The sequence below is a fragment of the Camarhynchus parvulus genome, chromosome 25, assembly GCF_901933205.1.
Source record: "Camarhynchus parvulus chromosome 25, STF_HiC, whole genome shotgun sequence".
Classification (NCBI taxonomy): Eukaryota; Metazoa; Chordata; class Aves; order Passeriformes; family Thraupidae; genus Camarhynchus; species Camarhynchus parvulus.
In genome coordinates, this window is record NC_044595.1 from 2,074,587 (window position 1) to 2,099,908 (window position 25,322).

At 49.9% G+C, this 25,322-nt stretch overlaps 3 protein-coding genes across 4 annotated transcripts in view; 1 reads left to right on the forward strand and 2 right to left on the reverse strand.

The window, feature by feature from the left end:
- Nucleotides 1–1,036, forward strand: part of LOC115913297 (GON-4-like protein) — a 39,924-nt gene extending 38,888 nt beyond the window's left edge. Inside the window, 1 exon segment of the mRNA XM_030965257.1 lies at nucleotides 1–1,036. Within this exon segment, the coding sequence (XP_030821117.1) occupies nucleotides 1–150 (150 nt within the window). The 3' untranslated portion in view covers nucleotides 151–1,036.
- On the reverse strand, nucleotides 566–5,576 carry MSTO1 (misato mitochondrial distribution and morphology regulator 1). 2 transcript variants are annotated; one of them, XM_030965254.1, is made up of 14 exons: nucleotides 5,400–5,576; nucleotides 5,187–5,310; nucleotides 5,053–5,107; nucleotides 4,785–4,848; nucleotides 4,631–4,679; nucleotides 4,065–4,179; nucleotides 3,842–3,959; nucleotides 3,617–3,751; nucleotides 3,372–3,524; nucleotides 2,723–2,854; nucleotides 2,441–2,622; nucleotides 2,231–2,326; nucleotides 2,022–2,140; nucleotides 566–1,004 (listed from the first exon to the last, which is right to left on the reverse strand). In XM_030965254.1, exons 1-14 carry the CDS (start codon nucleotides 5,472–5,474, stop codon nucleotides 775–777), a joined length of 1,647 nt encoding a protein of 548 aa, XP_030821114.1. In that variant the 5' UTR covers nucleotides 5,475–5,576; the 3' UTR covers nucleotides 566–774. The 2 variants fall into 2 exon arrangements, with proteins under 2 accessions (XP_030821114.1, XP_030821115.1); XM_030965255.1 differs by having other exon boundaries at nucleotides 870–1,004; nucleotides 2,221–2,326.
- The window catches only part of DAP3 (death associated protein 3), a 22,907-nt gene continuing 3,152 nt past the window's right edge, over nucleotides 5,568–25,322 (reverse strand). Inside the window, 12 exon segments of the mRNA XM_030965256.1 lie at nucleotides 5,568–5,679; nucleotides 5,767–5,884; nucleotides 6,593–6,682; nucleotides 8,084–8,143; nucleotides 9,449–9,607; nucleotides 11,438–11,518; nucleotides 11,685–11,815; nucleotides 13,301–13,393; nucleotides 13,946–14,054; nucleotides 16,109–16,210; nucleotides 20,581–20,682; nucleotides 20,684–20,695. Coding sequence (XP_030821116.1) covers nucleotides 5,594–5,679; nucleotides 5,767–5,884; nucleotides 6,593–6,682; nucleotides 8,084–8,143; nucleotides 9,449–9,607; nucleotides 11,438–11,518; nucleotides 11,685–11,815; nucleotides 13,301–13,393; nucleotides 13,946–14,054; nucleotides 16,109–16,210; nucleotides 20,581–20,682; nucleotides 20,684–20,695 — 1,143 coding nt within the window. The 3' untranslated portion in view covers nucleotides 5,568–5,593.

Here is a 25,322-nt window from a genome sequence, read left to right on the forward strand (position 1 = left end):
GTGTCCCACAGGTTCAGGGAGCTGATGAGGCTGTTCCACACGTCCTGTGATGGGAGCTCCGAGGATGAGGAGGATGCCACCAGCACCAGCAACACAGACCAGCTGTCAGACAAAGATCTTCTGCTTTCTGAGGAAGAACCTGATGACTGAGGTGATAAAACTACTGACTGCACCAGAAAAGGGGTTTTTTAAATTTTTTTGCCAGTTTGCTGCTAGACAGGTGCTGTGGAAAAATGTTTGCACAGGTACTTGAGACAGCACCTTTTTTTTTTTTTGTTCAATTTCCAGCCTGTACCAAACCAAAGGCAGGAAGTAAAAGGAGAAAATTCTTTAGAACTCTCCTGGGGGGGTTTCAGCAGTGGAATAACAGAACTTGTGGACACTGACCTGGCCTTGGGGCCCAGCAGCCCTGTAAATATTGTACCCTGAAATGTCACTTTTCATGTGGAACAAACACATGGCTTTTTCTAAGTTCTCCCCTTGTGCTGATTGTATGTGAGATAGTTACAGTCTGAATTTTCTATTTATTGTGTGGGTTTATTTGAACAAGCAGAGCAAATCCGATTTGCACAGCTGAAAAAAAAAAAAAAAAACCCAACCAAAATATATAAAAGAAAAAGCAGCTTTCCTCCTTTGCCACACAACTGTGAGTAGCTGGAAAACTTCACCCAGAAGATTTTTTGGTAATAAAACGAGAAGAAGGAACAGCTGGGGCCGTCTCCAAAACCCTTCCTTTTATTCTGCGAGCCATCTCAAAGCCACTCCAGCTGTGGATTAGTCTGAATCTGCTTCATCCTCAGACCCATCAGCTCCAAATCCTGTCTCATAGCACTGGGCCAGGGTTCTGAGCTCCTCCAGGGCCTCCTGCACGTCGTCCTGCTCCAGCCCAGGCGCGCAGGAGCTGCTCCAGCGCCGCGGCCGCAGCTCCCGGCACAGCCCCGAGGGCAGGCGCTGCAGCCCAGGGCAGCTCTGCAGCGCTGCCAGCACGGGGCTGCTTTCAACAGCTGCAGGGAGACAGGCACAGCGAGGGTTAAACGCCACCAGAACCCCATGGGAAGCCCCCCCGCTGGCGAATAACTTGGGTTTTGTAAATTTTGGTTTCATTAAATTGGGTTATGATATTTGGGTTGCATTATAATTTATCTCATTCAGTTTTTTACCTCGAGGAAAAACCCTGGGTCTGTCAGGAGGATGACAGGCACAGCAAGGGTTAAACATCCCCAGAATCTCAGCCCTGCTTCACAAGCACGCGACAGCGCTCACAGCTCTGCACACGGGTTGGTTGTTATTAATAACCTATAATTTTTTATTAATATTTTTGAACGATAATAAAAATTAAAAGTAAATTTTATAACTATAATAAATTTAAATATTATAATGTTATTAATAATTTTGTATTTGTCATTGATAATTTTGGGTTGTCATTGATAATTTTGGGTTGTCATTGATAATTTTTACCTCTGCTAGGCCCTGATCTCTGTGTTGCAGTTTCAGGGGTTGTTTGTTACCTGCTGAGGAAAAACCCTGGGCTCTGTCCAGGAGGATGACAGGCACAGCAAGGGTTAAACATCCATCAAAACCTCAGCCCTGCTTCACAAGCACCGGGCTTGAGCTCAGCTGCTCACAGCTCTGCACACGGGCTTGGTTTGTTATTAATAACCCTGGTTATTGATAATTTTGGTTATTAATATTTTTGGATACTGATAACCCTGGTTATTGATATTGGTATTAAGAAAAAAGAAAAAAAATAAAAATATGAAATGTATATTTTATAATTTTGATATATAACCAGTTATTATTTTTGTTATATTTTTGGTTAAAACCCTGTTATTAATAATTTGTTATTATTTGTAAAACCCTGGTTATATATTTTTTTATTTTTATTTTTATTAAGTTATTAATAATTTGTTAATTGCATTGATAATTTTGGGTTGTTGTTAATAACTTTGGGTTGTCATTGATAATTTTTACCTCTGCTAGGCCCTGATCTCTGTGCTGCAGTTTCAGGGGGTGTTTGTTACCTGCTGAGGAAGAGCCCTGGGCTCTGTCCAGGAGGAAGCCTCGTCTGGTGAGGAGAGGAGAGAAGAACTGGGGGAATGGAGCTGGGGTGTGGCAGGGCTGCTGGAGCACGAGGGATGTGCTGCGAGGAGATGAATGAAGTCACCCAGAGCTCCCTCAGCCGTTCCCTGCCCCAACCCAGCACCCCCTGCAGCTCCAAACCTGCGCCCACCTGAGGGCTCCTGGGAACTGGCTGTGGAGGTAGAGCTGCAGCACCTGCTCGGGGCTCTCACAGCTGTGCAGGGGGGACCTGGGCTGGCCTGGGCACCTGCAAAGGAAATTCAGCGTTTCCCAGCTGCTTTTTAGCTGTTTTGCTCTAAACTCAGTAGCACTAGGCTGCTCCTCAGTGGATGTTTCCAGTGCAGTTCAGGTGCTGATTTACCTGGTGGCTTTCTCCTGGCAAATTCCTCGTAGCACAACAGACTGAGCAAAGCAGGAGCTGACCTTGTGCTCCTTCCACGAGGACAGAAGCTCCCAGGGCACATCCTGGTGGGCACTCAGAACATCAGGGAGCGAGGAGCCAGACAAGGCAGGCAAGGGAAGAGCTGCCCAGGCAGCCACAACCTGGATGTGGGTGACAGAGCAGGGTCTGGAACGCGCTCCTGGCACAGCTGGGGGCGTGCAGAACAGCTGCAGCACAGCTGGAAGGTCTCCTCATCCTCACCTTCCTCCCAGAGAAGGTGAGGGAGTCAGCAAAGTGCAGCATGGAGCCCTGGGAGGAGCAGAGCCTGTAGGGAGCCGTGAGGGTGTCGAGTGCTGCAGCCAGAATTGCACTGCTGTGGTAGTTCAGGGATGCCTGGGGAGGAGACAAGTGCAGGAGTTGCAGGACAGCTCACAGTTTGTGTATTTAACTTAACTCAGATTGTAAAGTGTGCCTTTAAAAGAGGTGGTTTACAGTTATTTCAGGGCTGGGATAAGCAGCCAGGGTGTAACTGTAGCTCCAGCCCAGCTGTTGGCTAACAAATGCTTTGGTGCCAGTTCTCTTATCTTTTCTCGCTCCTTAGTGAGGCTGGAGTTACTCCAAGCATGGGGAATAATTGTAGTAAAGCCTTTTCTTCAGTGCCAGCACTGCAGGCAGCACCCACCAGAAAGAAGCACAGTGGCCAAGGAAATGTGTTAATATTTTCAAAAGCAGGAAGAAAACGACAGAAATGAAAAGTTGGCAGCTAAAAGTCCCAGGAAAAGGTCTCTGCTGAGCAGAACAGCACCAGGAAAAACAATGAAAGCACAGAGCTGCAGGGAACACAGAGAGAGGGGTAAAGCTGCAGGAGCTCAATGCCAGCGGTGGTGGGTGATCCCAGGCCAGGACTTACGTTGTATTTTATGTATGGAAACGTCACAGGAGGTTCTGGCTTGAGTCCCAAACTGCCACTGAGTGACAGGGGGCAGAAGAGGGAGCTGTGACGGGACAGGTGGGCAATGCCCAGGGCTGTGTTCATCAGTCTGCAAAAACTCTTCTGAGGGTCCTGGGGGAAAAAAAATCCAACCATTGGAACCAACAAGAACCTGTCAAAGCCAGGCTGGGCAGCTGCTCTTGGCTCTCTCATTGTTTACTCACCCCCACAGCGCTCAGGACTGGGGTCAGGCCCCAGGTGAGGATCCCCTTGTGTGAATACTCATCGTGGAGCAGCTCTGTCACCTTGGCACCAACTCCAGAGAATCCATTGTGGAGGTCACAAAGGACCTGAAACCCCTGTGGGAAACAACGGCAGCATCTCAGATTCTGCTTCACCTTGAGCAGAAAGTTTCTTGGGAGCAAAGGGAGCTTGGATAAGGTGAGGACCTGAAGATAATCACACTCCTCAACAAAGAAGTGCAGCCGATCTTCCAACTCCTCCACACAGGCAGGGTCCTGCAGGAGACTTTCACCTTGCCCAAAGGCTTCGAGACAACCACAATCCCTAAGGGGAGAAAGGGGGAAAGAAGGGTTCTTTTATCTCTTTTATTCACCCTTGAAGGCAAAACTCAGCCCTGGTTTGGGTTCTGGAGCAAAGCCCTGGCCATACCCATCGTGCAGGTACTGCCGGATCACGTAGAGGCTCTTGGGGTGCAGGTTCACGTTGAGATAATCAGACCAGAGCCTCACTGAGGGAGCAGCCTGGGACCCTGCAGGAGAGGAACCTGCAGGGAGACAGAGGGGACAGCAAAGCTCCTTGCAGCTCTGAGCATCCCTTTAGCTCTGAGCATCCCCTTTCTGCTCTGAGCATCCCCTTCAGCTCTGAGCATCCCCTTCAGCTCTGAGCATCCCCTTTCTGCTCTGAGCCTCCCCTTTTAGCTCTGAGCATCCCCATGAATGTAAAATCCGTTTTCTAACATGTTCTAAGCATCCCCTTTCAGCTTTGAATGTCCCCTTTCAGCTCTGAGCATCCCTGTGAATGCAAAGTAAATTTTTCAACTTGTCCAGTGTTTTAGCCCATCTGCTGCTGACCCAGCTGTCCTTAAGCCAAGCACTGTTATCCCATCATTTCCCTTCTCCCTGTTCCCTAACACGCTGTCCCACAGCAGGGGCCAGGGAATTCCAATTCTGCCTTTCTGCAGCTGATCCCAGAGAACGAACCCAGCCCGCACAAACCTGGCCCCGCAGCACCGGGATTCCCCTTGGCATCCCCGGCAGCGTCTCCCTGCGGGAACAATCCCGGGCCGGTGGTTACCGGGCGCTTCGGTTACCGGTGGTTACCCGCTCGGACCCGGGCCGGGAGCGGTGCGGGACCCGCGGCCGCGCTCACCCTGCGGCTCCCGGTGTCCCGCGACGCGCAGCCCGGCTCCCGGTAATCGGCGACAGCCCCGTCCCTGCGACACAAAGCGGCGGCAGCTGCGGGACCCCGGCCCGGCCCGCACTCACTGGCTCACCGGCGGCCCGGTCCCGTCCCGCACTATCCCACATTCACCAGTTCACCGGCGGTTCCGTGCCCGCCCCGTCCCGCACTCACTGGCTCACCGGTGGCCCGGTCCCGTCCCGCACTCACCGGCGGCCCCGTCCCGCCCCGCACTCACCAGCTCACCGGCGGCTCCGTGCCCGCCCCGTCCGCTCTGAGCGCGCCCACGCCGCCTGCAAACAGAGCCCGGTCACGGCGGTGCCGCCCGGTGCCCCATCCCGCCCGGTGCCCCCCGCATCCATCCCGCGGTACCTTTCAGCTCCAGCGCCACCAGCCGCGGCTCGGGGCTCTCGGTGCCGCCCGGGCCCCGCCCGAAGCGGAGCAGCGCGGCCGCGCGGAGCTCGGCGGGCTCGGCGGGGCTGCGCAGCGCGGCGGCCTGCGGGCAACGGCGGGGAGGGGAGAAGCGATCAGAGCGAGCCCCGGGCCCGGCCCGACCCCCGGCCCGTCCCGCAGCTCCCCCCGCACCTGCAGCCCCCACCAGTGCGCGCCCACGCAGCCCGAGTAGTGCCCGAGCTGCAGCGTGACCGCCTCCCCCGGCATCGCCCCGCAGGAACGGAACCGGGAGCGCGTCACGGGGCCCGCCCCGGACGGGCGGCGACGCGAGCGGGGGCGGGAACGGACACGGACACGGACAGCGGGGGAACGGAGCCTTTATTGCGCTAGAGGGGTCCCGCCAGCCGGTCCAGCTGCCGCGGGTTGGAGCCGCTGAGGAATTGCAGCTCCGCTTTGCCGTCCTCCGTGTGCGCTGCGAGAGAGAAAAACAGAGAAAAACAGAGCTGGAGGGGCTGGGGGAGGGAACAGCTCCGGTTTTCCCCCCTCTCCCAGCACCGACCTTTCTCGTGCTGCAGCCACCTCCGCTCCAGGTAGTAGCCGTAGCAGCTCTCGAACTCCCTCGGGCTGTAGTTGGGGACAGGGATGGGCACAAAGGGGTCCAAGGCATCGAAGCCCTCCTGGGAAGGGAGGTCAGGCAGGGTCAGTGCTGGAGGCTGGGTGGGCACACGGCCCAGAGCTCGGTCACGGAGTTACGGAGGATCCACAGTTGGAAGGGACCCACAAGGATCAGCCAGTCCAGCTGCTGGCCCTGGGGACACCCCAGCGATCCCACCCTGGGCCTGGGAGTGGTGTCCAAGTGCTCCTGGAGCTCAGGCAGAGCTCAGGCTCCTTGGGGCTGTGCCCATTCCCTGTTGGTGCCCAGCACCCTCTGGAGAAAAGCCTTTCCTGCCATCCAGCCCGACCCTCCCCTTGCGTCCTGTCCTGGTCACAGAAATCAGAGCTGCCCCTCCCGAGGAGCTGCAGGTCCCTGAGATCTCCCTTCAGGCTCCTCTTTTCCAGCTGGACAGAAATGCCCTCAGATGCTCCTCATCCTGCGGCCCCTCCTTGGGACACCCTCCAGCATCTTCAGACCTTTCACGGATTGTGATGCCCAAAGCGCCCCAGGGCAGGGCAGGGCCAGTCCCTGCCTTGCCCCCGTGCCTGGCACACCCCAGGGCATTTTTGGCTCCCTTGGCACTCAGGGCACTGCTGACCCAAAGGTGTGTGTGACCCACAGAGACTCTGAGCAGTGTCCCCTTGAACAGAACCAGTCACCAACCATTTTTTTTTTTTTGTTTCCCAATGTGAAGAGAGGGAAAAAAAACCCAAAAGAGGCCTTGACTGACCTTTCCCAGCAGCTCCTGGGGAGTGTAGGCTGAGCTGCGTTTGAAGAGCGAGCCTGTCTGGCTGAGGGTGGTCACAATGGCACCTCCATTCTGGAAAGCAGATCAGAAATAAAAATCCTGTCAGCTGCAAACCCGGCGCTGGTTTAGGATCAACCCCTGAAGCATCTTTTTATTGCAGGATGGAGCTGCTGCAGCAAGTCCAGAGGAGGGTTCCATGATGGAGCCCCTCTGGAGCAGGCTGGGAGTGCTCAGCTGGAGAAGGAAAAGCTCCAGGGAGAGCTCAGAGCCCCTTGCAGGGCCTGAAGGGGTTTTGGGAGAGCTGGAGAGGAACTGGGAACAAGGGATGGAGGGACAGGACAAGGGGAGATGGTTTCATAGTAACAGGACAGGGTTAGGTGGGATATTGGGAAGGAATTCCTGGCTGGGAGGGTGGGCAGCCCTGGCACAGCTGTGGCTGCCCCTGCATCCCTGGCAGTGCCAAGGCCAGGCTGGGTGGGGCTGGGAGCACCTGGGACAGTGGGAGGTGTCCCTGCCCATGGCAGGGGGTGGCACTGAGTGGGCTTTAAGATCCCATTCTGGGATCTGGGTTCTTCAAAAATTCTACAGGATTAACTTTTTATAATGCTGCAGAGCACACTCATCCTGGCTGCTCCATGTGAGCACAGAGAAAATAAATATACAGCTCACGTTCCCAGGGCTGGCATTAAAACTTTTCTTACCTATTGTGGGTTTTCTATGCCAACAAGTGAAATAGTTTAAAATGGACTTTCCTATACAGCTTTAAATCTGCAGCCTACTCATTCTTGTCACAGACATTTCTTTCATGAAAAATCCTCTTTCAGGATTTTTCCTGCTGAAGCTGAGAAGTTCAGCAACAAGACATAAACAATAGATTATCTGCTGCTGTGGAATGCAACAAATCTGTCTGGATTGGCCCAACTTGCGTGTTTATAATTAATGGCCAATCCAGAACCGAGATCTCTCAGACACAGTCCGAGAGAGCTGGTTTGTTATCATTCTTTACTTTTTTTAGCTTAGCTTAGCAGCTTCTGGAAACTCTCTTTTCTTTTTCTTTTTAGTATAGTATAGTATATGTATATATCATGAAATAATACATCAAGCCTTCTGTAATGGAGTCAAAGGATCTCGTCTCTTCCTTCACCCAAACCCCCTGGTGGCCACCATCACACGTTCTAGCTCTGGGGATTGAAAAAGCAGCAGGAGGAGTTGACCTCCTACAGCAAAATGTTCAGAAAGCAGCAGTTCTCACTAGCTCCAAGAACTCATAACCCAAAGAGCTGTCAGGGTCCTGCAGCAGAGCCTGCCAGGGGGAATCAGGAAATGCTGCTGCACATTCCAGCTGTCCTCATCCTCCTCAGGGGGTGTCACAATCACTGGGGACACACTGCTGCTGTCCCTCAGCGCTGCTGGACTCGCAGCTTTGGGCTTGTGGCAGATTTCACTGCTGGCAGAGGCAGAGCCTGAACTCACCCAGTCGTTCCTCAGCATCTTCCGCAGGTTGTGCACGAGCGTCAGCTCCTCTGGAGAAACCTGGTGGAGATGGCCATGTCACTATTTCACTGCCAGCAGCTTCCATCAGGCACAAATTCCCCTCCCCTCCTTCCAGCTAGCCTGGCAGGATCATTTCCATCCTTCAGGCACCATTTTTAGCTTTGCTTTCCCTTGGCCCCGCAGCATCGAGCCTGAGTCATGCTGCACTGAGCAACAGCCAGGCCCTGCCTCTCCAACAACACCCACCTGCACTTCTGCCTCAGGGAGAGACTGGAAAAACTCTGGAAAAATTGTCTGAAGCACAATATGGACCGTTCAAGCCCCTCCAAAGCCTGAACATTTTCAGGGATTGCCACAGAACTAAAATTAAACAGGCTCCCTGCTCTCCCCTGCAGCAGAGCTCTGGGGGAATAATTTTAGCTTTTATAATTTTAAAATATTATATATATATATATCTCTATATATCTACATCTATATATATAGATAGATATAGATATATATGTAAAATATTATATATAATATTTATCATTTTAAAATATTATATATACGTATATAAATTTATATTTTACAAATTTTATATATCTGTAATCCTGCAATTCTTTGGTGTATAACTCTAAACTCCATATACAGTGCTAGCTACAGGTTTCCCATTTTGGGCAGACACAACAATTCCTCTCCAGGCCTGGCAATCAAGGACACCTCACTGTCTCAGGCCTTGAAAAATGTAAACAGGAGTGAGCTGGGGTGAGCAAACTTGGGGTAAATTATTTCATTACCTCAAGCTGTAATTGAAAGATTAATATGGAAATGGACCAAACTTATAAAAGTGTGAAAACCTGTGATGTGTTGTCCATTTTGTGTGCAGCCCCTGGGGGCTTTGTCTGCCCAAAATGTACCTGAAGGCCCCTCAATAAATAGAACTGCTTTTATTCTCTTAATTTTGTCTGCCCTCTGCTTTTAGGTAGCCCAAAAAGGCACCTGTGCAAGAAGTTTTATAGTGACTTGTGAGTCAGAGAAAAGTTTGAGAAGAGGATCCATGTTTACCCCTGAAAGAATTTTCTGCCAAGGCTGTTGACACAGAAACCAAGAAAGAAAGAAGGAGAAATAAGAGAAACCTGAAAGCATCTTCTACCAAGGCTGTTGACACAGAAACCAAGAAAGAAAGAAGAAATAAGAGAAACTATGAGCACTTTGTCTTTCCTGACCAACGAGTATTTCTGACTTTTGCAAGAATGTATAAAAAGCATGCATGTGCTAGAATAAAACCAGGTTTGGAGCCTTCTGAAAACGGAGAGTGTTGCTTGGCATTGTGAGCATCTCAGCCACCCCAGGCCCCGTGCTCACAGGGCTCTTGTCCTCCTTGCTCAGCGTGGTCCTGCCCCAGAGCGCGTTGACGCCGTCCACGGCCACCAGGAGCCGGAAGGAGCCGCGGCGGCTCTGCTGCTTCAGCTCCCGCAGCAGCACCCCCACGGCATCGCTGGCGCTCCTGACCCGAGCCAGGCCCTGCAGGGAGCACAGGGCACACAGCTCAGCCTGCTGCTGCCTTAGGCTGCGTTCTGCTTGCCATCTGTTAGAGTGGGGCAGTTAGCTGCTGGTAATTGTTAGAATTAACACAGTTAAAAACATGTGGGGCAGTTATCTTCTGTAAATTGTTAGAATTAACACAGTTAAAAGCAGGTGGGACTTCTCTTTTAATAAATTTAACATGTTAAAACAAGTTGGAGAAGTTATCTGCTGTTAATTGTTAGAATTAACACTGTTAAAACCAGGTGGGACAGTTATCTGCTTAATTGTTAAAATTAACACAAAACAGTGGGGCATTGTCTGTAAAACGTACGGGGGGGTTGTCTTCTGTAAATGTTAAATTAACACAGTTAAAGATGTAAACAAGTTGTAAATTGTTAGAATTAACACTGTTAAAAAAAATGGGGGGGGGTGTCTTCTGTTAAATTGTTAGAATTAACACTGTTAAAACCAGGTGGGGCAGTTATTGTTTTCAATTGCTTTAACATTGTTAAAACTGAAGTTAACTACTGTTAATAAATTAACACAGTTAAAAACAGGTGGGGCAGTTGTCTTCTGTAAATTATTAGAATTAACACAGTTAAAAGCAGGTGGGGCAGTTATCTTCTGTAAATTGTTAGAATTAACACAGTTAAAAGCAGGTGGGGCAGTTATCTGCTTAATTGTTAAAATTAACACTGTTAAAAACAGGTGGAGCAGTTATCTTCTGTAAATTGTTAGAATTAACACTGTTAAAACAATGTAGGGCAGTTATCTGCTGTTAATTAAAATTAACGCTGTTTAACACTGTTAAAACCAGGTGGGGCAGTTATCTGCTGTTAATTAGAATTAACACAGTTTTAACACTGTTAGAAAGAGGTGGAGAAGTTATCTGCTGTTAATTGTTGAAATTAACACTGTTAAAACAAGGTGGGACAGTTATCTCCTGTTAATTAAAATTAAAACTGTTTAACACTGTTAAAACCAGGTGGGGCAGTTATCTTCTGTTCATTGGGCAATTCTCTTTATCTCTTCCACAACCAATCCTCCCTCCAGGAGATATCTATCTGTAAATGAGCCGTTAATTATTAATTATCTTCTGTTCATGGGTCATTGAGTGTCCCTGCAGGGCTGATCCAATTCCAGCATCCCATGGGGAGATGCTGCACCCAGGGGGAGGAGCCAAGCATTCCTACCTGGATCCAATCTGGGGTTTGGGACACCCCAGCAGCCTTTGCAGATTCTGACTCTGTCAGTGGGTTTTTTTGAGTTTTTTTGTTTGTACGTTTTTGGTTTTTTGTGTGTTTCTTGGGTTTTTTTTTTGTTTTGTTTTATTTGTTTGTACTACTACATTTGTATTTTTATTTTTCCTAGTACAGAACTGTTACTCCTATTCCCATATCTTTGCCTGACAGCCCCTTAATTTCAAAATTATAATAATTCAGAGGGAGAGGATTTGCATTTTTCATTTCAGGGGAGGCTCCTGCCTTCCTGAGCAGACACCTGTCTTGTCAAACCAAGACAATTTCCTGCTAAGGGGTGACTTTTGGGCAGCCCTTCCAGGGGAAAACACATTTGACAGCCAACAACCTCTTCCAAGAGCAGTTTGAGCATCAAAACATGGCAATTTCTAATTCTAACTTGGTTTTCCATCCAAATTCTCTGTAAAATTTTCTTTACAGATCCACCACATCATCTTTTGTGGACAGGGAGACACCTCCTATTTCCCAGGTCTCAGATCTCTGAGATCTTTAGGAGCAATCTGTCCCACAGCCCCAGGATCCTCTGGCACAAGGTGAGACCACACCAGCAGCAGTGTTTGTTCCTTACCTGCTCCACCACTTCCCTCAAAGGTCTGCCCTCCTCTGTGCTTTCCCTTTTGCCCCAGATGTATTTCTTTTGTGTTTTTATCTGCGGGAAGAAAACAACCATGAGATTGAGGATGACAGGAGGCAAAGCAAGGCTGGATTGTAGAATCTGGGAGAAGCACCCACCAGCACCAGCCATCCCACAGAGGGATCTAAAGTGCTTTTCTTACAGCAGCACAGGGCAGGGGGTGCGGTTTGCAGCCACAAACCTCTTCCAGGAAACGTTCATTGGAGGTTTTGAAGTTCTTGAGCCAGACAGAGGCCTGCAGGGGCTGATCCAGCCTGTCTTTGTTGTAGGAAGACTGAAAAAGCTCCTTGCAGTTCTTCACCCAGAGATGAGCTGTCAGCAAAAAAAAAAAAACAACAAAACCCTGTTGTTTTGAATTTTATTTTGGTTTTTTTAGGCAAAATAATGGTATGAGGTGGGGATGGTAAGGGTGTTTGTGTTGCTTGTCTTCATTCTGCAACTCTGGTAAGAAAAGTCACAGAAACGTGGAATGGTTTGGGGTTGGGAGGGACCTTAAAGATCAACCAACCCCCTGCCATGGCAGGGACACCTCCCAGTAACCCAGGGTGCTCCAAACCCCATCAGCCTGGCCTTGGGCACTGCCAGGGAGCCAGGGGCAGCCACAGCTTCTCAGGGCCTCCCCACCCTCACAGGGAGGAATTTCTTCCCAGCATCCCATCCATCCCGGCCCTCTGGCAGTGGGAGGCCATTCCCCCTCGTCCTGTCCCTCCAGCCCTTGTAAATATTCTCTCTCCATTTTTCTTGCAGTCCCATTAGGCCCTGGAAGGTCACAATCAGGAAAACCCAGAGCCTTTCCTTCTCCAGGCTGAACAATCCCAATTTCTTCTCCTGAACTGAACAATCCCAATTCTTTCCTCCCAGCAGAGCTGCTCCCCTGATCCCTCTGATCATCTTGGTGCCTCCTCTGGATTCATTACAACAGCTTCATGTCTTTGGGACCCCAGAGGTGGATGCAGCTCCATCCTTCCTGGAGAACGGTCCCTTGGGATCAGAGGAGGCCACAAAAACCCCAAACAATCTCTTCCCATGCTCGTTAACAATGGAGGAAACCAGACTGGACCAAAGGATGTGTGAGCAGGTAAAAATTACTAATTACGCTATACTTCATTTGGGGTCTTTGTGTTTTGTTTTGTGTTTTATGAGCCTTTTCCACCACAGAAAAAGAAGGACAGATTGTGGTGGGATATCCTAGAGCTCCCAAACAATCTCTTCCCATGCTCGTTAAAAATGGAGAAAACCAGACTGGCCCAAAGGATGTGTGAGCAGGTGAAAATTACTAATTATGCTCTACTTTATTTGGGGGTTTTTGTTTTTTATGAGCCTTTTCCACTATGGAAAAACAAGGGTAGATTGTGGTGGGATATCCTAGAGCTCCAAAACAATCTCTTCCCATGCTCATTAACAATGGAGAAAACCAGACTGGCCCAAAGGATGTGTGAGCAGGTGAAAGTAACTAATTATGCTCTACTTCATTTGGGGTTTTTGTGTTTTGTTTTGTTTTGTGTTTTATGAGCCTTTTCCACCACAGAAAAAGAAGGACAGATTGTGGTGGGATATCCTAGAGCTCCCAAACAATCTCTTCCCATGCTCGTTAAAAATGGAGAAAACCAGACTGGCCCAAAGGATGTGTGAGCAGGTGAAAATTACTAATTATGCTCTACTTTATTTGGGGTTTTTGTGTTTTATGAGCCTTTTCCACTATGGAAAAACAAGGGTAGATTGTGGTGGGATGTCCTAGAGCTGCTGAAGCAGCTTCTTTAGGTGTTAGGTGTGGTACCAGAGCCCTGGGTTTCTCACCATCGGGGACGTGCAGCACCAGCCAGCCCTGCCTGGAGCAGTAGTGAACCACGTGGCACAGGGTCATGGTCTTCCCTGTTCCTCTCTCACCATCTCCAGCAAGCACTGTCAAGGAAAGTCTCTGGAAAAACCTCTTCAGTTTGTACTTGACTGTGATTCCTCCAGAAAGGGCACAAAGGGAGCTCAGAGCTCGTCAGAGCAAGGATTTCACCCAGCAGACCCACAAGTTCCTTCTCCCTGTCCCCACCCCACTGAGCAGAGCTGAGGAGCCCCTGCCCCGTGTGCTGACCCTGTTTGAAGTTAAAATAAAAACATCCAAGCTCTGAGCTCCCTGAAGTGCCTGGAGTCCCTGCACTGAGCACAGACCACGTGGCACAAGAATGTATAAAAAACATGAATGCTGTAATAAACCCAGGTTTGGAGCCTTCTGAAAATGGAGTGTGTTGCTTTGCATTGTCTCTGTCTCAACTACAACACAGCCAAATATTTCTGAAAATATTTCTGTAATTCATTTTGTGCCTGGATGTTAGACTGGAATGAAAGTCTCCACCTCCTGGAGACTAGAGCAGCTCAGGCTCCCAACCACCCTCTCCCCTGCACGAATTCCTTGTGTTTCCCTTCATTCCAGCTCCAGCTGAAGGATACAGATCACGTACCTGACAGCAGGGTGGGCCAAGTTGGAGCCCTTGAGGTACGTGAGGATCTCGAGCGCCGGCTTCCGCACCATCACCCGCGCCTCGTTGAAGGTCCGGATCTGAGGAAGGACAGCTGTGACCAACCTGCCACCAGCTGGCCGAGCACCGCTGTCCCCAGCCCTGCTCCAAACCCACCTGCAGGCCCCCAGCACCCCCAGCTAGTGGTTTCTCCAGGTGGGGATTTTAGGCACCTGAGATGGTATTTCACGTTCGAACTCGGGTGTTTTATTATTATTTCTTATCAGTGAAACAGCCTCACAGCCATGAGTTCAGCAGCCTTTCATTAACCAGGCACAAAAATTGTTAACTATCTCTTGTTATAAGGTCTTTTAAGACTAAACTATCCAATTAAGAAATGACACCGAGATTATTTTCCCTTTTAACCCAAGAACTGATCTCACCAAGCCCGCACTGCAGACTTTTCTGTCCAATTACAAAACATCACCCAGACCCATGAAGAAGAAAAGAGGGTGAAGAAGGTGAAGAAGAACAACTTGTCTCTGCTCTAAAACATCCATCTTGCTTCATATTTTTTTATACATTCTAAAATCCCAAACTTCAAGTTTCCTACTTAGTGATATTACGCACTTCTAACCAACTACACGCCTGTAATTTTAGTGTTATTAATCAATTTTTGAAGCCTTCTTCACAGTCTCAGGTCAATTGTACTGTTCTCTTGTGGGTCTGTGCCAATTAAGAAATGACACCTAGATTATTTCCCTTTTAACTCAATAATTAGTCCTTTGAAGCCCACAATGTGGACTTTTCTGTCCAATTACAAAACATCACCCAGACCCATGAAGAAGAAAGAAGAAGGTAAAGAAGGTGAAGAAGAACAACTTGTCTCTGCCCTAAAACTTCTATCTTGCTTCATATTTATTTCTATATTCTAAAATCCCAAACTTTAGGTCTTCTACTTTGTGATATTACACAAAGTAAACTTCAATATCACAAAGTAAACTCCTAATCAACTACACACCCGTAATCTCAATATTATTAATCAATTTTTGAAGCTTTCTTCACAGCCTCAAGTCAAATGCAGTGTTCTCTAGTGGGTCTGTGCCTTTAAGCACAGAAAGTTTAAAATTCTCAGCATCCAGGGTTCCAACACCCAGCTCTGCCCTCTCTGCCCAGCAGGGTCGGTCAAGCAGCATTTGAGAGTTGGTCAAGTGCTGCTTTCCCTCAGGGAAATTATTTTCTTGTCCTTCCTGTGCCCAAAAAGGGTTTTACCTGTTCCCACAAACTGTGGTGTGGGTGCCTGGCCTGTCCGTGAATCCAGCTCAGTGCCCTGGATTTGCACAGGTAAGGAATCTGCTCCTGACCCAGCAGAGCAGAGCCTGGCACGCTCCATCTGCCTCACCACACAAACCAGGAGACAAGATTGTCTTGCTGCACATGTGAACTTATTTCATGAGACAGCCTGGTTCACACAGAAATACAGCCATGTGGAAGAGGTTGTGCAGCAACTTCTGTGAGCCAGACAGAAGTTTGATGAGAGGATCTGTATTTACCCCTGAAAGAATTTTCTACCAAGGTCAACAACATAGAAACCAAGAAAGAAAGGAGGAGAAATAAGAGAAACCTGCAATTATTCCAATGAGCACTTTGTTTGTCTTTCCTGAGCAATGAGTAAAGTGTAAACTTATGAGCTTGGTAAGAATGTATAAAAAGCATGCATGCTGGAATAAAACCAGGTTTGAAGCCTTCTGAAAATGGAGTGTGTTGCTTTGTAGAAAATGTTTCTGTAATTCATTTTGTGCCTGGATGTTACAGATGAAAAACACGGGAACAAAAGTTGCCTGAGGTGGAACCCTCAAACTCTTCTGCTCTGGGGGGTTCACTCATCTCTTTTAGATGTTGAAAACAACAGTAAGGGCAAGGAATAACTGCTCTGTCTCATTCCAACAGGAAAATATCACAGTCACCAATGGATCTGGTTCTTCCCACACAGAATCATGGAACTGGGCTGGATGGGAGATCCTTAAAGATCCTCACACCCATGGGCAGGGACAGCTCCCACTATCCCAGGTTGTTCCAAACCCCCTCCAGCCTGGCCTTGGGCACTCCCAGGGATTCAGGGGCAGCCCGAGTGCATCCCTCCGGGCTGGAATACCTGCTGCTGGAAACGATGGGGCAGCCCATGGGGGAACACAGCCTTCACCTCCTCCAGGGGGATGTTGTACAGACGGCCCTCGTGCTGCTCCGTGTGCTTGGCCTGCAAGAGAAAATGGCAATTGGGACCCTGGAAAATGGGCAATTGGTACCTTGGAAAATGGCAATTGGTGCCTTGGAAAAGGGCAATTGGTACCTTGGAAATGGGCAATTGGTACCTTGGAAGAGAAAATGGCAATTGGTACCTTGGAAAAGGGCAATTGGTTACCCTGGAAAATGGCAATTGGCATTCTGGAAAAGACAATGGGAATTGGGACCCTGGAAGAGAAAAGGGCAATTGGCATCCTGAAGGAGAAAATGGATATTGGCATCCTGGAAAAGGGCAACTGGCACTCTGGAAGAGAAAATGGCAATTGGATCCTGGAAGAGAAAAGGGCAATTGGATCTTGGAAAAGGGCAACTGGCATCCTGGAAGAGAAAAGAGCAATTGGGACCCTGGAAAAGAAAATGGCAATTGGATCCTGGAAGAGAAAAGGGCAATTGGATCTTGGAAAAGGGCAACTGGCATTCTGGAAGAGAAAATGGCAATTGGATCTTGGAAAAGGGCAATTGGCATCCTGGAAGAGAAAAGAGCAATTGGCATTCTGGAAGAGAAGATGGCAATTGGGACCCTGGAAAATGGCAATTGGATCTTGGAAAAGGGCAATTGGCACTCTGGAAGAGAAAATGGCAATTGGGACCTAGAAAATGGCAATTGGCACGTGGTGATGCCTCTGTCCTGGGCCCAGGCGGCCTGGGAGGGTGGGACAGGGAGGCAATGCTCAGGCACAGGCAATATTCTCTCACTGGGGGGCAGAGCAAGAGGAGGAATAACAAAAAAAGGAATAAAGCAGGAGTTGTGGGGTGAGGGCACTGCTGGCAGGTGCTTGGAAGAGGCTGAAGAAAGGAGATCCCACCTGGCACTGAGCAATGAAGGGATTCCCTGAGCTCCTGTACTAACTGTGGTGTTTGGGGGCACCATGGATTGACCTCACCTTCCAACAGTCCCCCCAAACCTTGGCAGAGCTGTGGCACCCTTCTGAGTTACCTGCTGCTGTCACATTCACTTTTTTCTTTGACAAAAATGATATTTTCTGCCTTGGGCTGCTGCCTCCCAACCACTGAGCCATTTGGTTACTGGGGCTGGAGGCTTAAAAACTCCTAATTTCTTTTCTGGGGCAATAATTTCCAGTCCCTTGTGGTGCGACCTCAGTGATCAGGGCTATTCCTCCACTGGACTTGAATCCTGCTGCATTTATTTCTAGCGTGTTTCCCCTGCAGGTCTCACCATAATGACAGCAAGCAGCTGCTGTCACTGGGATCTGAGAATTTAATGCTTTTTCTTCCCCTTCATTATTCTCTTTTCCTGCCATGCAATACCTGCAAAGCCCTTACTTATTTCCTCTTGCTCAAGTAATCTTTTTTTGTGTCTTGTCTAATTAGGACAGTAAACTCAGACTACTCTGCAGCCCTTCCTGTGTGACTTTTAGCAGTTTTGTGTTAATCTTTGAAGCTTAGATCTTGTCCTGCTCTGCTTTCTGCATTTTTTTCCCCACGGATTTAAATTAAAACCATCCTCCTCTTTATTCCTGTTGTATATAAAAACTGCCATGCACAGCAACGAATACAACAATTCCCTTTGTTTTCTTTATTTTATGCACCAGCATTTTTGTGTGCAGGTTTCTTTTGCCTGTTTGGCCAATAATATTTGCAGCTCTTGACAGACTCTTCATGGAGCACTGCTGGAAGCTCTGCTGCATATCCATGAATTTTCTGCTCCCAGGATTCTTGTTAAGTCTCCCTTCCCTCCTTCAGGACAGATTTGCACAAAATACACATTTCTGCCCCTTCCACTCAACAATTACCCCTGTTCCACCCCTCTCTGGGACACACAGGACAGGCCAGGGTGTCCTGGACTCTGTGTTTGACCTTGGCACTGCTGCAGGATTTGAGGAACTCCTGATTCAAGGAATGATTTTTAGGGAAGTTTGGTAACTTCAGCAAAAGGCTGAGCTGCTGGGGGCCTGGAAAACTTCAACAGAGGGGAATGTTAAAGCGGCTGTAAGGGGGTGTCACTGGTGTCAGCTGGAAATGCCACTGGGGGTTCAGTGGTCAGGAAATCCTTGCAACAGGGGGGAATGTTAAATGCTGGCTGTTCAAGAGGTGCCCTGCTGGAAGGAGGTGTCACCGGAGGAGAAGTGTGAAAAACTTCTCTTCCCCAAGCTTATTTCACACTGTGGCTTCCCTGGAGTTCTCCTGCACTTGCTGGACACAGCACCTGTGGTTTTCCAGAAGAGCAGGACTCCAAAGCCCATTTTCATTCTCAGCTTCATCCCTGACTTGCTGCATGACTTTTGGGCAAATTCCTTCACTCTCCTACAGAATGTGGGTCATTTATCCTCACGTTTCCTCACTTGGAGCTTTGCTGATGGCAGGGTACACAAACTCTGCTGGAAAATGCGGTGTTTAGTGGCTTTCTGAGGCCCATTTCAATGGGATTGTGTGGTGCAGGAGCTGGGGTGTCCCCAGCCAGGCCGAGCTGGCCAAAGCCAAAGCCCAGGCACAGGTCAGAATGGCAGGGCCAGTTGCCTGGCAACCAGAAGGGGACAGTGGGGACAGTGGGGACAATGGTGGCCATCTGGCCTGTGCTGTGCAATCCACGGGGTCACGTGTGAGATCATCTCCTGCTGCCGTTTCCATAGAGACCCCGGCGGAATCAGAGAGGCTCCAATTACACAGCAGCAGAAAAGCACCTCAAAGGCTCGTTCCATTCATTTCCTGCCCTTCATTTCGTGCTCCAGACACGGAGAGTGCCCGGCTGCAATTGTGATGCTGCAGAGCTGTGCTGAGGTCATCTGGGGTGGGGTTTTTCTCCCCTTCACAGCCAGCTCAGGGAGGTTTTTCCAGGGAAGAATAAGCCTGGAGTTGAAATTCATGGTGTCTGATGAGAAGCTAAGCCTGTCCCAGCTCCTGCAACCTCATCTGAGCAGCTCTGGGGAAGGAATCAATCCCTGCTCCCAGGAGCTCTCAGGCTCCACCCTGAGCAGGTGCCCTGCACAGCCACAGCCCATTCATGGAGCTGATCCCTGGTGTAGGTGTGTGTGCACCCCCTGTACCCCTGGTGTAGGTGTGTGTACCCCCTGTACCCCTGGTGTAGGTGTGTGTGCACCCCCTGTACCCCTGGTGCAGGTGTGTGCACCCCTTACCCCTGGTGTAGTGTGTGTGTACCCCTGACCCCTGGTGTAGGTGTGTGTGCACCCCTGTACCCCTGGTGCAGGTGTGTGCACCCCCTGTACCCCTGGTGTAGGTGTGTGTACCCCCTGTACCCCTGGTGTAGGTGTGTGTGCACCCCCTGTACCCCTGGTGTAGGTGTGTGTACCCCCTGTACCCTGGTGTGGGTGTGTGCACCCCTGACCCCTGGTGAGGTGTGTGTACCCCTGTACCCTGGTGTAGGGTGTGTGCCCCCCTGTACCCCTGGTGTAGGTGTGTGTACCCCCTGTACCCCTGGTGTAGGTGTGTGTGCACCCCCTGTACCCCTGGTGCAGGTGTGTGTACCCCCTGTACCCCTGGTGCAGGTGTGTGCACCCCCTGTACCCCTGGTGTAGGTGTGTGCAACCCCTGTACCCCTGGTGTAGGTGTGTGTGCACCCCCTGTACCCCTGGTGTAGGTGTGTGTACCCCCTGTACCCCTGGTGCAGGTGTGTGCACCCCCTGTACCCCCAGCACAGCCCCAGGCAGCACTGCTGGCTGCCAGGATGGGCCCTGGTGGCACCCAGGGCTGGCTGTGGCAGGGACAGTGGTGGCAGGATGGCCCTGGTGGCACTCAGGGGACAGTGGTGCAGGATGGCCCTAGTAGCAGGATGGCCCTGGTGGCACTCAGGGGACAGTGGTGCCAGGATGGTCCCAGAGCTGGCAGTGGCAGGGACAGGAGTGACAGGATGGCTCTGGTGGCAGCCAGGGGAAAGTGATGGCACCCAGGTGACAGTGGTGGCAGGATGGCCCTGGTAGCAGGATGGCCCTGGTGGCAGCCAGGGGACAGTGATGGCAGAGCAGGATGGCCCTGGTGGCACCCAGGGGACAGTGGTGGCACCCAGGGGACAGCGGTGGCAGCCAGGATGGCCCTGGTGGCAGCCAGGGGACAGTGGTAGCAGGATGGCCCTGGTGGCACCCAGGGGACAGTGGTGGCACCCAGGGGACAGGGGTGCCAGGATAGCCCCAGGGGACAGCAGTGGCAGCCAGGGGACAGTGGTGGCACCCAGGGGACAGCGGTGGTACCCAGGGGACAGCTGTAGCAGCCAGGATGGCCCTGGTGGCACCCAGGGGACAGTGGTGGCACCCAGGGGACAGTGGTGGCACCCAGGGGACAGTGGTGCCAGGATGGCCCCAGGGGACAGTGGTGGCAGCCAGGGGACAGCGGTGGCAGGCTGTCACTCACCGGGTCGCTCTCGCTGGTGTGGAAAATCGCTCGGGGCTTTCCTGCTGGGACATCCTGGCTGGACACAGAGCTCAGGCCAGCCCTGGCCGTGTGCAGGGCACAGGCCACGCTCCAGCTGAGGGGACAACAAGGTGTGAAACAGATTCAAATGAGCATCAGATGTGTTATGTTAGAAAGTTATGCTGTACTGATTTTCTTAAGTAGTGTGTTAAATACAGTTTTAGTTTATAACAATGTTAAAATAGAAACTATGCTATAATGTTAAACATTATTAATTTTTATGGTCATATGTATTATGTTTACATAATACATAAACATGTATTACATTAAACATGTATTAATTTTCTTAAGTAATGTGTTAAATACAGTTTTAGTTTATAACAATGTTAAAATAGAAACGATGCTGTAATGTTAAACATTATTAATTTTTATGGTCACATGTATTATGTTTACATAATACATAAACGTGTGTTAATTTTCTTAAGTAGTGTGTTAAATATAGTTTTAGGTTATAACAATGTTAAAATAGAAACGATGCTGTAATGTTAGCATCATGTTTTAACATAATGTTAAAATAGAAACTATGCTACTCAAGTAAGATACTTTTTTTAAAGAGAGGAATGAGGTATTTGCACTGAGATAGCAGCCACAGGACACCTAAATCTTTCAGAGAAAATGAATTTATTGCTCCATTATCAGAAGAAAATAACTTCTTCCTGCCTCAGGGTCAGGATTCAGAAGACGAAGTTGACACTGACCAGACAGAATCCTGTATTTGAATGGAATTTATGCATCATGTATGAGGTGTATGAATATGCATCAGGCTGTTGCTTTTAAGGGTTAATCCTCTGTTAACGTGGATCCTTTTTCAAACTTATTTTGCCCAGAAAGAGGTACCCAGACTGTCTGTAACTCTGTTTTTATTGCCTCATATTGTCCTAAATCCCAACTGTCCAAATTTTTATTACTCTAATTTCATTACTATTTTTTTATAACCATTTTATTACTATTAAACTTTTAGAAATTTTAAAAACGAGCGATTGGCAAAGAGACAACAAGGCTGTCAGCAGCCAAGGATTGCTGGAGAAAACCAGCCCAGGGAGTCTGTTCTGAGCCCTCTTCCATCCCAACGGGGCACGTGCAACCCAGAGCTGAACCCTGATTGCAATTAGAATGAAAACTCGTCGTTAGCATGGAAATTCAGCATGGAAAAGCTGCACGCTGTAGAAGCAGACTGCACATTTAGATACCTGCACTGAAACCATTCCAACCCGAGCCAGTTCCACCTCACTGAGCCAAGCCCTGCGCCTGAGTTTTACCCACAACACAAAATTCAGGTTTTTTTACCCAATTTACACAAAATTCCTTAAGATGCCATTGAGGCCTCAGTGCTGGGAAGTGCCCACACTGAGGAGTGGCAGCACCCTGAAAATTCAGCCTAACAATCCATAATCACCTCAATTACCCAGGGATTAGTGCAGCTCTGCCCACTATTTGATATTTATAATTCCACTCCCTACACTGATTTCCCTGCATCCAGACTCCGGCATTTTAGGATCCAGACGTGGCTGAGAAACCAAAGCAGCCAGCTAAGCTGATTAATCCATTTTTTCCCCCAGCCAGACTGCTGAAGCCTGCCTGCCAAGCCCAGCCAAAACAGGCGAGGCAGCGAGCGGGCGGGCAGGACAAGCATTTTATTATGTTGTGGTGAAAGAAAACACCAACATTTGTCAACGATTTACAAAGTGCATCCTCCAGACAGGCTCCGGGAGAAGCTGAGAGCCCCTTGCAGCACTGACAGGGCCGGCTGCAGCTGAACAGAGGCAGCAGTTTCCTATTTTGTCTGTGTGGGTGAGAGCAGCAGAATGCAGAGCTCAGAGCCAGGGACAGCTGCGGTGTGACACAGCTCTGCTGCCACCCCAGGGCTCCTCTGCAAAGCCACCAGGGCTCCAGGGGAAGCGGGATCAGGCACATTCCAGATGCCTGAATCAGCATTTGGGCACTTGCCCTCCTGTTAGGGGAAGGAATGAAACCAGCCTGGAGCCTCTGGAACAAACAGCGGCAGCGCAAATAAGGAGATCGCCCAACACGTCTTGTTCCCACGTTGCCCTTTTCCTCCTCAAATGCAAATGATCCTTTAGGATGGCTTATTTTGGTAGAAAATCCACGGAGGTGACAATTTACAGCCTTGAGCAAGGCACGAAGATGCCAGTTTAATACATGAATAAACACAGAAGGCAACTCTTGTCACCTGATCAACCCAGAAAATGTCAGCGCTGAGCCTGGGATCAGAACCTCTCTCATTTTCCTTGAACATCCTTGAACAGGGGGTCCAGAGAAGCTGTGGCTGCCCCTGGAAGCATCCAAGGCCAGGCTGGATGGGCTTTGGAGCATCCTGGACTGAGCAAAGCGTCCCAGCCCGTGGCAGGGGGTGGGACTGGATGTGGTGGGAGGTCCCTCTGAGATCTCACATTTTCTCCTCCTCAAGGCCCAGGTGAGTGTTTGAGGGCTCCGAGCTCTGCTCAGCTGCCAGGGAAGCTCCCTGCCCATCCTCTCCCAGGGGAATCACACGAATCCTCAGCCCTGAGCACTGCAGGGCTGAAGGAAAACGAAGCAAGGATGGAATTCTTGCTCTGTGTTCAGGTTTTAGGGATGTGCAGAAACAGCCTTGAGCTAAATGATGCTTCATCAAACCAATATTAGCAATGCCATGTTTTAAAAAAGCCCAAACTGAGCTCAGCAGGATGTGGAATCTCTAAGGGACACAGGGCAGCTCCTCACGAGTTCTCTGAAGGGAGTGGAACTCAGAATACAAGTCCAGTCCTCTGATCTTGTAGCCAAACATTAAATTTCTATTTTTTTTCCATCAGCACAGCACATCTCAAGTGTAAATTACATTATTTTACACTGTCACTTGCAGCCTCAGCACCACAGCTCCTTCCCAAAACCCCCTGGAACCTCGTGGTGGTTTCTGTGGGATATGGATTCCTAGAAAATTCTTAAAACTTGACAGAAGGTTCACACAGTGTGTTATTTGTATGTAAACTTTGAGATAAGAAATGCTGATTTAGAAATGTCATGGAATAGGATAGACATTGTTGAGAGAGAAACTCAACCAGAAATAAGTTTTAAAAAATGGCTTTGCAAACAAGGCTCAATACTTTGGAGAAAGAGAACTATGGAATATGCATTGTATGAAGACTCACGAGGGGTAATTTTAGATTATTAGTTTTAAAGTATTTACAACACAGTGCAGGTAAAGTTGACAAGCTAGAAACCACTTCTAGTGCCCTGTAATTAGGATTCAAATGAAACTGCAGAATTTGGACACTTTGGAAGTTTGCCACAGCGGGCTGTGGGTGTGGAAGCAGCTCCCAAGCACCTGGAGAGAGGGAATTGCTCCTCTCTGAGGTGCTACAAAGTCAACACAGGCAGCGAGTGGGTGTCCTGAGCTCCAGAGATACAGACTTGCATTTCACCAATCACTGGTTCCATTTACAAAAATCCGCATTTCAAACTGCCCACAAATGGCTCAGGACAGTCCCTGCTGAAGCATTTTATACTCTGAGTTGATACATTAATATTATATCCTGAGTTTAGAGCACCAAGGTGCTTGGTCCCTCCTCCTGAACAAAAGCTCAGCATCCATCCCTGGGCTTTGGAACGCCAGGAACATCCATAGAGCCCTGCACAGCCATCCCCAGCACATCCCTGGGCTTTGGAACATCCACAGAGCCCTGCACAGCCACCCCAGCACATCCCTGGGCTTTGGAATGCGGAACATCCACAGAGCCCTGCACAGCCATCCCAGCACATCCCTGGCCTTTGGAACATCCACAGAGCCCTGCACAGCCACCCCCAGCACATCCCTGGGCTTTGGGATGCCAGGAACATCCACAGAGCCCTGCACAGCCATCCCCAGCACATCCCTGGAGGTTTGGAACATCCACAGAGCCCTGCACAGCCATCCCAGCACATCCCTGAGCTTTGGAACATCCACAGAGCCCTGCACAGCCATCCCAGCACATCCCTGAGGTTTGGAATGCCAGGAACATCCACAGAGCCCTGCACAGCCATCCCCAGCACATCCCTGGGCTTTGGAACATCCACAGAGCCCTGCACAGCCACCCCAGCACATCCCTGAGGTTTGGGAGCGGAACATCCACAGAGCCCTGCACAGCCATCCCCAGCACATCCCTGAGGCTTGGAATGCGGAACATCCACAGAGCCCTGCACAGCCACCCCAGCACATCCCTGGCCTTTGGAACATCCACAGAGCTCTGCACAGCCACCCCCAGCACATCCCTGGCCTTTGGAACATCCACAGAGCTCTGCACAGCCACCCCCAGCACATCCCTGGGCTTTGGAACATCCACAGAGCCCTGCACAGCCATCCCCAGCACATCCCTGGGCTTTGGAACATCCACAGAGCTCTGCACAGCCACCCCCAGCACATCCCTGGCCTTTGGAACATCCACAGAGCCCTGCACAGCCATCCCCAGCACATCCCTGGGCTTTGGAACATCCACAGAGCTCTGCACAGCCACCCCCAGCCCATCCCCATCCCCACAGCCTCTCCAGCGCCGTTTCCCCGAGCAGGGAGCGGATTTGGGGCTGAGTTTCCGTCTGCCAAAGGACAGGAGCCGCTTCTCCGGGATCCCTGAAATGGCAGCGAAACCATCACGTGGTGCCTGAGCTGAGCCGGGAGCGCCGAGCCGGGAGGTGGAGCTGTTCCCGCATCT

Bases quoted from the DNA above. Each gene is read 5' to 3' on its own strand.
- MSTO1 (XM_030965254.1), bottom strand. From the start codon at position 5,474: ATGCCGGGGGAGGCGGTCACGCTGCAGCTCGGGCACTACTCGGGCTGC. The intron at 2,327-2,440 runs GTAAATCAGCAC...TTTCCTTTGCAG, and splicing joins TGCCAGGAGAAAGCCACCAG to GTGCCCAGGCCAGCCCAGGT. The intron at 1,005-2,021 runs GTAACAAACACC...GTCTCCCTGCAG, and splicing joins CCAGGGCTCTTCCTCAGCAG to CTGTTGAAAGCAGCCCCGTG.